An 11,721-nucleotide genomic window follows, 5' to 3' on the forward strand; every position below is an offset into this window, starting at 1 on the left:
TGGCTCTCGTTGAGTCATCCCCTTATTCCTGTGTCTGTCTCATTAAGTCAGTGGATACAGGAGAAGGATATCTCCATCCTTGGCTCAAGACGGGATGTACTGGTTCCCTGTTTTTCCCACCCTCGTCCAAGGTGCATACTATTATTGACTTTAGTTCTGACAGGACCCTGTCCTGTGCACATGCCACTTGCACACCTTCCTCATGCCCTTCTTTCTACCCGGACCACCTGTTTCCTTCCCTTCTATTCACCACAAATCCATCCAGATGAGACTCAGCTCCTTGTTTTCCTAGAGCCTTACCTACACTCTTCCACTCTGGAATTTCTTCTGAATCAGCAGAGAGTGCCTCTTAGCTTGGGTCTTAACCCATCTCCTCTTGTTTTATCGGGATGTGTCTCCCCTTACCAGTTAGATTGCAAGCAAATTGAGGGCAAGGATTATAATTTACTGTGTTTTGTCTCCACCTAGACAGCCTAGTTTTTGACATACAACAGGCACATGGAAGGGAAGAGAAATTTGGTGCCAGAGAGAACTGGATTTGAATCCCAACTTATTTACCTGAGCAATTTGCTTAAGTATTCATTCGTTTATGCATTCAACAATGTTTACTGAGGACCTACTATGTGCAGGCACTACTATGTGTAGGCACCAAGGCTACAAAGGTGAGTAAACGGACATGGTCTCTGCTATCCAGGAACTTGTAGTCTAGGGAGGGAGATAGATGTTGACCCATTGACCAGATAATTTCACAATAAAGAGAGAATGACTAACTCCAGAAAGCACTCTGAAGGACAAACACATGGAGTTTGATCCAATATGGGGAGGGGGTGTGGGGAGTGGGTTAGGAGCCGCATGGAGCCTTGGATTTCTCACCTGAACCATGGAGATATCACCTACCTAGCACACTAGGCTGTTGTAAGTGAGGTAATAGATGCAGTGCACAGAGGTTTAAAATGTGCAGTAAATGTTACCATAATCAAGGCTGGTACACTGGCCAACTGAGTGGCTAAGTTTTGAAGGAAAGTGGGGTTAGACAGATGTGAACATCTCCTGTGCTCAGACATCCCCAGGACAGTGATTCTCAGATACATTTTCCATCAGAATCAGCTGGGAAGCTTTTTAAAAAGGCATACGTCTGCCCTCCACTCTAGATCTACTAGCCAATCAAAATTTCCCAAGGTGGGGTTTGTGTATTTTTAAATTATTTATTTATTTATTTAGTTGCAGCAGGTGGGCTCCTTAGTTGTGGCATGTGGGCTCCTTAGTTGTGGCATGTGAACTCTTAGTTGCAGCATGCATGTTAGATCTAGTTCCCTGACCAGGGATCGAACCTGGGCCCCCTGCACTGGGAGCTCGGAATCTTAACCACTGTGCCACCAGGAAAGTCCCTAGGGGTTTGTGTATTTTTAAAATCATTAATAAGGTCTCTTGCAAAATTTCAGAGTGAGTACACACATCGTAACCATTGAAACATGCAGAGCTATAAAAAGAAGGAAAACAACAATCTCCCTCCCCTTTCTTCCCTCTGCTTCATCTACTCTTGGAGGCCACCAAAGTAAGCAGGCTGGTGTGAATCCCGTTTAGTACGCCAGCTCTGCAGTCTGTGGTTATGTAAAGGAAACTCACAGATAGATACTCACATATGTTTTTTTTCTTTACAAAAGTATTCTCATACTTTTGTAAGTATTTCTCTGTATTTTGCTTTTCTTTTTTCACTTCACAGTACAGCATACACATCTCTTCAGGTTTACAGATATAGGTCCATATCTTCTTTAAAGAGTCACATTATATTCTGGGGAATTCCCTGGAGGTCCAGTGGTTAGGACTCTGCACTTCCACTGCTGAGGCCTGGGTTCGATCCCTGGTCGGGGAACTAAGATCCCGCAAGCTGCGCAGCACGGCCAAAAACCAACCAACCAAACAACCAAACAAACAAGAGTCACATTATATTCTGTAGAATAGATGAGCCACATTTTCCTCAATGCTCCACTGATGGATATGGGTTGTTTTGATGTCCGTAAATGGTAAAGCAATACCCAACTTTGTAAAAGTGTTTTTATTTATAGGTACTTTTATTTCCAAAGGATAATGTCCAAAAACTCAAATGGATCAAATGATCTATGCACGTTTTTTTGTTTTGGCTGCCCCTTGCGGCATGTGGGCTCTTAGTTCCCCAACCAGGGATGGAACACCCACCCCCTGCAGTGGAAGCATGGAGTATTAACTACTGGACCGCCAGGGAAGTCCTGATCTGTACACTTTTAATTTTAATAGATATTGACAGATGTGTTTCCAAAATATCTGTGGCAGTCACATCCCCATCAGTAAAGCAGGAGAGCTGTGTATTTTGGAAAACTCCCTAGGAGATTCTGAAGTGCAGCCCAGGATAAGAACCACTGGCCCAGAGCAAGCCCAGAATGGCCCCCAGGTTCCTGAAAGGGGTGTCAGGAGAGAATGAATGGGCTCCCAGAGATGTGAAGAAATGGTTCTTTTCAGCCCTCCCATCTCCCTCAGGCTGTGAGGCAAACCCTCCTGCCTCTGGAGAACTTCCTACAAAGCTCCTATATAAAGCATCATTGTGGGATGGAGTGAAGGAGGACATAGTTTGGGGTGCGCCTCGGGACCCAGGAAGAGCTCTGGGCTAGTGCGTGCCTTCCCTGTTGCAGTGGAGCTGGTCCTAAGTAAATGTTCAATCTCCTGGGAGGCGCCTGACTCAGGCTGAGAGGTTCTAGAGGGCTGGCTGGGACTGTGTGTGGCTCTCAGATGTCAGCAGGGTCAGGACTTCTCAGCCTCAGCCTATCACATTTCTTTTGAGCTCTGTGAAAGCTCTCCTTGGCTGGGGAAGGCAGAGCATGGAGGATGCGAGGGTGTGTGTGGCTTTCTGAGCTTTGAAGAGGAGACATGCTTTCCAAGGGCTGCGAGTTCCTAAGAAGGCCAACAATCATGTTGTCTTGATCCTCTCTTTTTTCGTAGACTCTGCGGAGACCATTAAGTACAAACAAAGAAAGGTAATACTCCCTTCTTCCCATCCAAGCCCACAGGAAAGTCAGCCTTGGCTGCCCCTCATGGTCTGCTTCACTCTATTCAGAAAGAGGTCTCAGTGTCCTAGAGCATCAGGGCGTGGGCACAGCAGTAGCTTTTCCATCCCATCTTGACTTCTATTCATGCTTTCTCTTTCTCCACCTCCCTCTCAAGGTCCCCTAATGGTGTGGCTCTTGTGTATGTGTGTGTGTGTGTCCAACTCTGCTCTCCATTGCAGGATAAAGCCAAAATGGAACTCCACCTACTTCTGGCTCTTCTACTTGGGACAGTTTCAGCTCTTCATCTGAGAAAGTCTCCTTGACCTTCAGCCTTTCTTTCTCTACTTGACTCCTTTCTATAGTTTATACGGTCAGAGTCACATAACCCCCTTCCTCTCTGGCCATCCCCTATTTCAGGATCTCTGCACAGAAAGGAGCGGGGACTCTAGAGCTGGAGTTGAAGGGATTCCTCAGGGCATCTGCATGTCTGCAGTCTTGGTTCTACTGTGACATTCTCAATGTTGTCCTTTCTGCAAGATGCAAACGATGATCAAATGATCACTTCTTTTACTTTGAGCTCACCGAGTGTGCTGTGCAAAGCGTTTTCTATGCCTTATCTCCTTTAATCCTCATAGCATCCCCATGAGGTATGTGGTGTGCTATACCCATGTCACAAATGAAGAACTAAAGCTAGTAGATGATGGAACCAGAACAAAACCCACAACTGCCTGACTCTAAGTTCATGCCCGTCACCACCAGGACCTCATGTGGGAGGTTGGCTTCTCCTGGGGTGGGGTGGGCTCTGTTCCGGGTTCTTCTTCTTCCAGGGCTCTGCTTGCAAATGCCTGGGGCCAGGAGGGAGCTGTCCGTGGTTCTGGGGAGGAAGAGGGGAAGATGTGAAGGAGGGGCACTAGGCCTTTCTTCTTGCCAGGAACTGAAATGTCCAACATTGAGAGCCCCTTGGGAGATGACACCCTGCCTCAGGTTGGGGAGGTGCCAGAAAGTGAGGCAAAGGGGGTCCCTGTGGAGGAGCCGATGCTGCTAGAGGAAGAGGAAGACAGGGGCTCTGGAAGTGAAGATGCCCCCAGGGAAGAGGGGGCTGTTGAGTCCATCGCAGCCTTGGATGAGGTAGACAGGGACCTTCAGGGTCCTAAGGATGAGGACACAGTAAAACTGGAGGGCATCCCTGGATGCAAGACCTGCCGCTTCCTCCTGGTGGGGAGGCCCTGAATTTTATTCATGCTCAGGTGAGTGGCCGGCGATGGGGAGCTGGTGGCTCCAGCCTCTGTGTCGCTGGTCATTTTCCGCACTGAGGACCCTGGGGGTGTTAGCAGAGGCTGAGACCCGCAGAGGTGTTGGGGGTAAGAGGTGAGGGTCATGCGGAAACAGAAGTTTCATCTTAATCTCCAGCCTTCAAATGTCTGTGGGGCTGGTGGGGTGGCGGGTGAGTTTTGGAGACTTAGACACCCAGGACTAAGGTGACGTGAATTCCTGTGGGACAGGCACTCCATTCTTCCTCTTTCATTCTGCCCCGCAGTTGACGTGCCAGAGGTGCTACCGGGGCAGACTCATCTGCATCCACAACTTCAGCCTTAATTACCAGATCCAGTGCTTAGTCAGACAGATCAACCAGGGCCAAGTCTGGATCAGAGGCCAGGTCACCGGCTGGGTAAGAGGGGTCCCAGGTCTCAGTGGGGGGCACCCCCTGACCCCAGCCCATGTTCAACCTGCTGCAGATTTGTCTGTGCTTCTCCTCTACAATCCCCTGAAGAACTGGGGATAGATGGACACCTGGGTGAGACAACAAGGGGGCTGCCTAGGCATCGGGAACAGCCAAGCATTTAGAATCAGGATGTTTAGGTGCGAGTTCTGCTCAGTCTCTGACTGTCTATAGGACCTGGGCAAGACCGTGAGCCTTGTTCCTCGTCTGTAGGGTGGGGTTGGAACTCCTGCCCTACCTCTTGTTAGAGCCAAAAGGATGGGGGTGTCACTGGAATGCATAGAGTGTGATGGTGACAAGCACTGTGGATCTACATTTCAGTTGACCAGGACTGTGTCCATTGTGGTCCAGCGGTCCTTTAAGGGCCAATGCCTGGCAGGCAGCGGGAGGGTCAGGCAGGGATAGTCCCAGCTCTGCCTGCCTGCTTTCCCTTTGCCCGTGTCCCAGCCCACCTCTTTCCCTCTTGCCTCCCCTAGGGTCGCTGCACACGCTTTTGCTGGCTTGATGGCACTCTCTGGAAGTTTGCATACGGGGCTGCTGGCCAGCTCTGGGGCAGCGCTGGTAGATGTGTGACCCTGTGCACCGGAAGTGAGGTGGTGGGAGTGGGGGTGAATAATGGCAAGGCCTGGGAGGGCGGAGGCTCCAGGAAGAGCCAGACCCTGCACAGGAGAGGCCTCCTGGCTCTTTAGACTCACCTCCACTGAGGTGTGGGGTAGGCAGAGGGGAAGGCCCTACTGGTGCTGAGTCAGGGAGAACAAGAGGCTGAGACTCCTTCCTGTTGCGTCTTCACAGGAGGCCACTGGCGTCGAGCTCCCTGTGGCGTGGCTCTCCCGACCATCTGTTCCTACTGAGCTGGAGCTTTGTGGGCAGCCTCCTCCCATCCCCTCCCCTCCAGCCCCCAGCAATAAAATTGTTTTCCTGAAACTGATTTCTTTTTCTTCCAATCATGGATCTACTCTGCTTAGCCCCACCCACGAGCTTTCTGCCATACAAGGACCACACCTCCCCACCCTACTGTCTTTCATGAAAAGGAACAGAAGTTATCACCCTCAAGGAGGATGGAGCATGGGGTGGGGTCTGTGTGGCCCGAGACAGAGGAATGGGCTCAGGTGGCTCTTTTCGTAGGACACCCCATTACCGGGCTCGTGCATTGCAGGTGCTGCCAGGACACCACGCATCTCTCTCCAGACTTTCAAGGTGAATTCTCAATGTACTGTACTTGCATCTCCACGTCTGAGGGCCTTTTCTTCCTCTCCCACAACCTGTGATCGCCTTAATGTGCCAGGATATTAACATGTCCCTGGGAACAGCCCACAACTCTCAGGAGTGGGTGTATGAGTACCCCAGTCCTTTGCCCCCTCAAGTGGAACAATTCTGGGGCAAGTATCGGGCACTGCTTCCCAGCGTTTCCCAGTGGGATTAACTTCCAGTTATCCACTGAGGTAGCTGGCTTTATAACACACATTTTATTGGCTGTCTTCTCTTCCCCACATGAACTCTCCTCTTCCCCACGACTGTCCCAGCACCTCCCATATAAAGTACTTGCACTCAAATCCTTGCCTCAGGGTCTGTTTCCGGGGAATCTCAATATAAGACAAACTGCTATAGGTCCAACTCTGTGTAAGGTTTGGGAATATGACAAGACACAGCTCCCTGCCATTCGGGAACATACAGATGTTTGTAATACAAGCACAACAGCATCTACTAATTGTTACCTCTTATTGTGCACCCACAAAGTACCCCCTGCTGTGGCAGGCATCTTACAAAGATGACCTTGTTTTTTTTTGGTTGTTTTGTTTTTTTTTCCGTTACTTGGGCCTCTCACTGTTGCGGCCTCTCCCGTTGCAGAGCACAGGCTCTGGATGCGCAGGCTCAGCGGCCATGGCTCACGGGCCCAGCCGCTCCGCAGCATGTGGGATCTTCCCAGACCAGGGCACGAACCCGTGTCCCCTGCATCGGCAGGCGGACTCTCAACCACTGCGCCACCAGGGAAGCCCGATGGCCTTGTTTGATCAGTAATTATTATCCCATTGTACAGAACCAGGCTCAGCGGAGTTATGACCTGCTTTTTTACCCAAGGCTGAACATCTAAATGTGACCCGTGCTGTGATTCAAGTATCTCCAGAGCGTGTTCTTTCAACCATTAGGATTTCATGTCTGGAAGTGTCGGCTGCTTCCAGGACATGATCATATGGGGACAGAGCACAGAGGGGAGGCACGAGAGACTCATCTACCCTTGGGTTCATCTTGGGGCATCGGACTCCAACCCAGCTGGAGATGAGGGAGTCCCAATCAGAGGTGAGGAAGGAAGGCATTCTGAACCCTCCCTCTAATGGGGAGGTGAGCAGAAAGTAAGGCATCAATGCTCCGAAGCCCACTTCCTCCGGGGCTCCTCAAATTCTTAGAAGTACAGATGGCCCCAGGGATTCCGTTCTATCTGGTGGCCCAGATAGAAGAGGCTACTTACGCAAGGTTGCACAGGAAGTTGAAAAAGATAGAAATCACACTGAGGTCCTTTGTAACTGCTGTTCTCTTGGTTTCAGTGACGGTGGAATTCTGACACACTCTTACGAGTTCAGCCCTGTGCTGTGTGCCGTGGAGGGTGCACTGGGAGAACGTTCCCTCCTTGCCCTCATGGACTTTGTATTCTGGTGTGGGGAGGCATTGCTTCTCTTTATTCCAGTACTACTAATAAAGAGTAACAAAATCTCTCATTTAATTGTTTATTGATCTTTATTGGAGTATAACTGCTTTACAACGGTGTGTGAGTTTCTGCTGTACAGTGAAGTGAATCAGCCATACGTATACGCACATCCCCTCTTTTTTAAAACCCCTCATGTATTAAGCACTAAATAGGTGCCAGTGTCTGTATCAGGAGACTTTGTGCTCAGGTGAGACCTTGTTTTATTCCTCACAAATCTCTCTTGTTGGCAGTGGTTTGTGACAGAAGCGTGACTTCCAGTCCACAAAGGTCTCCTTTGGGGGATTAATGTCAAGGAGGGGGCATGAAGGAGCATTTGGGCTCCTGGTAACATCCTGTATCTTGACCTGGCCTGGGTTACGTGGGTGCATCCCCTCCGTGACAACGCCTCAAACAGTGCACGCCACAGTGCACATTACAGGATGCATGTTAAAGATGCATCCTCAAGAAAAGCTTTAGGGCTTCCCTGGTAGCGCAGTGGTTGAGAGTCCGCCTGCCGATGCAGGGGACATGGGTTCGTGCCCCGGTCCGGGAAGATCCCAGATGCCGTGGAGCGACTGGGCCCGTGAGCCATGGCCGCTGAGCCTGCGCGTCCGGAGCCTGTGCTCCACAATGGGAGAGGCCACAACAGTGAGAGGGCCGTGTACTGCAAAAAAAAAAAAAAAAAAAAAAGCTTTCAATGAAATAAGAGGACTGGCCTTATGTCCCCAAATAAGGGCTTGTGTGGTATTTTTCCTGTCCAAAATGACGCTAACGAAGCTCTGGGAAGCTCAGCTTGTGTCTTTACAATGGTAACCCTAGTGTTCCTTGCATCGTCATGCCGGACACAGAGCGGGAGCTCAAGCAGCTCTCAGCGCTTACTTGCTGATGAGGGTCACAGTTCGGTCTCAGTTTCCTGACAAGGGCTACCCCCAGCTCCACATGCCAGGTGCTGTTCTGAGGGCTTTACTGGAGCTGATCTCATTTGAGGTAGGTCCTGTCCTTAGCCTCAATTTATGGATGGGAAAACTGAGACCCAGAGGGGCTGACCCTGGAATGGTGATTCCATTCTATCAAGACGTCACACTATGCTGCCCTCTGCATAACGTGGGGCTGGATGGACATTTGAGACGAGAGACAGAGTTTGAAACCCCTGTGAAGATAGATGCAAACAGTAAGCCAGAGAGTTGGCGTTTCATGGATGCTGAAAAGGTGGGCACCATTGGCTAGTCTGGGAGTAACACATTTGGGTGAATCAAAGAAAGCAAGGATGTAGGAGTCAAACAGACTAGGGTCAGACATGCCACTTCTAACTAGTTGTGTGAGCTTGGGCAAGTTATTTCACCTCTCTGAGCTTGTGTGGTAGGTCTGTGCGCTGGGATGGCAGTGTCTAATTGGCAGGATGATTGTAAAGATTAAGTAAGTAGGATAATGGATGGGAAAGCCTTAATGAAGCATAGTGTTTGGCATGTGGTAGACCTTCAAAAATGTCATTTCCGGACTTCCCCGGCGGCCCAGTGGTTAAGACTCCGCGCTTCCACTGCGAGGGGCGTGGGTTCAATCCCTGATCAGGGAACTAAAATCCTACATGCTGCACGGCGTGGCCAAAAAAAAAAAAAAAAGAGTTATTTCCAGTTTTACATCAGACATCACCGTGGTGACTGAGCAGGGCCCTGAAGTCCCTGGGATGTCTTTGCCCAAGGTCAACCCCGGGGAGAGGCAGGCCAGAGAGAGGAAGTAGAGGGAAGGCAGGCGTGGGGGTGACTAGGGAGCCGAAAGGTCTTGGTTTAGGCCTGTCTCTGACTTGCTGTGTAATCTTGGCTAACTTATTTAAGTTCTCTGAGATGCCGTTTCCTAATGTGTAATAAAGGGACGTTTAAATGACACAACGCTTGTAAAGCTTATCGTGGTGCTGGCTAACGGGAGTAGCCAACCTTATTGCTCATCCCAACCACTGAGTGAAATGAGGCCCCTGGCCTGGGCCCCAGGACTGGGGAGAATAATGGGGAGGGGGGCTAGTTTTCCACCCCTCCCCAGCTAAGGAAGTCTCCTGCTTGAACTCTGGAGACCAGGCTTTTGGGCCCTGGAATTAGACAATCAACCGCCAAGTCAGGTAGATAAGCTGAGGGTTGCGTCCGTTGGGCCAGGGAGATAACAGCCGAGACCGTTACTCTGAATTCAGGCCCAGAAGTGACCACTCAGATACTTCTCCATTTGTAGGTCCCCTGAGAGGGCAGAGGAGTGGAAGGAATCCAGGCCTTTTCACCCTCTGGGTGACCTGTCTCTGATGCCCTGAGCGCTGGAGGGCTGGGCTGGAATCCAAGGAACAAATATGCACTGCCCAGCTAGGATATCACAGAGTGGAGTCACCCACCCTGACAGGGCCCCAAGCTCTTGGCAGTGATGTCTGGCAAAATCAAGGCTCAGCGCTTGCTGGCCTCTCCTTGGATTGCAGTGAATGTGGCTGGAACTTGGTTGATTAATATTTTGACGTTTTGTTCATCATGGTAGCTTTACATCGATTCTGATTTTTAAGAAAGATGGCATTAAATATTTATTTATCTTGACTACTGAGTTCTTTAGTGTCCCCTTAAATTTTGCAACTGAGGCAAGTGCCTTCCCCTTAGTCTTGACCTTGGTCATGAAAGAGGGCTGGTGGGAGATGGGGAGTCGGGGTGGTGTGGGGAGGCTGGCCCACAGAGCATCTGAATGACTCTGCAGGAAGGTTTCCATTCCAGCTGCTGCCTCCCCACCAGAAAGATATGCCTCAAGGTTGGACAAAATAGCATGTTCTAGATCAGTGATCCTCAACAGGGGTACTTTTTCTTTCCAGAGGACATTTGAAAATGTGTGGAGACATTTCTGAGTGACATGATCTGGGGAGGCACGGTTGACATCTAGTGGGTAGAGACCCAGAGATGCTGCTAAACTTTCTACAAGACACAGGACAGCCCCTCCCCCAACCTTCAACAAAGAATGATTTGACTCCAAATAGTAATAGTGCAAGGGTTGAGACACTTGATCTAGAGCCACAGCATAAAGGAAGGAGCATAAGTTTTTCACATATTAAAGATAAGAAAGAGATGGAGAGGGAGAAGGAGAGAGAGAGGAAGAGAGTGAAGGAGGGAGGGTGGGAGAGGGAGAAGGAGAGAGAGAGGAAGAGAGTGAAGGAGGGAGGGTGGGGGAGAGAGAGAGAGAGAGAGAGAGAGAGAGAGAGAGAGAGAGAGAGAGAGAGAGAGAGAGATGGGGTGGGTAGAGAATGTTGGGAGCCCCAAAGACTTAGAAATCCCAGTTCCCCCACTTCCTGCATAACCTTGGCAAGTCACTTTCCCTCTCTGAATCTCATTTTTCACATCTGTGCAGTAGGGCTAATCATACATTTTCATGGGACTGAGGTTAGGAAGGTGAGCTTTCAAGGATGCAATGCACATAACGTACTTGGTCTAGATAAGAGCTCAGAAGGGCTGAGTCTCCCCTTCATCTCCCACCTCCTCTCCTGTGGTCTCCCTCTCCCTGGGATTCTCCACTTCATTTGCTGGAATATTGACCAGAGGAAGACTGCCCCTGGGGCTAAAGAGTATTGTTCAGACTGGGACCCTTTAGGGGTGCTGAGAATCATGCCTGGACAGTAGTCATCTGGGGCTTTCTCGAGCATACAAGGATGTTTGGGCACCTGCATATGGCAGGAGGCAGGTCCCTGATGTCCCAGCAGAGAGCAGGGCCCAAGGGTGGGAGGACAGAGCAAACCTCTTATCAGCTCCACTGTCCCCCCCCGCCCCCACCAGCCCAAGCCTGGGGCAATCGTCCTGGCTTCTTCCCACTTCCCCAAAAGCCCAGTATAAGGGTTGCCTCTGGCACCCAGGAGCCAGAGGCACTGAGAGTGGAGGCTCCAGACTCTGAGGACGTAAGTGCTCCCTCGGCTGCCCGGGAAGGAGAGGGCCAGGGCTGGGGGAAGCAGGACCCTATATGGCAAACACCCTGGAGGCCTGTCCTTAGGACCATTATGGCCACTATCCTTCCCCTTTCACCCCCAGTGTGAGTGAAATTGGCCCTCAATGTGAGCAGACCTGTTCCCATGGCGGCTAGCATCTGAGCTAAGTGCTGCCCCAGGGAGCAGTGATGGAGCTCTCAGGAAAAAGGGTCTTTTGTACTTGAGCTGACAACCCCCTGTTCTTTTCTTGACTCTCCAGCTCAGGGTCTGTTCACGGGGGGAGAAGGAAGCTCTCTAGTTTGCCCTTTAATCCACCAGTGAAGCAAACACTGCATCTCCACTGTGTGCCAGGGGCCGTGCAGACACGTGA

The 11,721-nt window shown here is 50.4% G+C and overlaps 1 protein-coding gene across 1 annotated transcript; it reads left to right on the top strand.

Annotated features, from left to right (window-relative positions):
- Window positions 1-3,959: 3,959 nt before the first annotated feature.
- Window positions 3,960-5,591, top strand: LOC309808757 (bone marrow proteoglycan-like; the record flags this gene model as incomplete). The annotated part of the gene is made up of 5 exons (XM_082629350.1): window positions 3,960-4,235; window positions 4,558-4,689; window positions 4,915-4,929; window positions 5,217-5,328; window positions 5,533-5,591. 5 exons carry the CDS (start codon window positions 3,960-3,962, stop codon window positions 5,589-5,591), a joined length of 594 nt encoding a protein of 197 aa, XP_082485476.1.
- Between the last annotated feature and the right edge of the window lie 6,130 nt (window positions 5,592-11,721).

Source organism: Mesoplodon mirus (assembly GCF_964341445.2).
Source record: "Mesoplodon mirus genome assembly, chromosome: 7".
Taxonomy (NCBI): Eukaryota; Metazoa; Chordata; class Mammalia; order Artiodactyla; family Ziphiidae; genus Mesoplodon; species Mesoplodon mirus.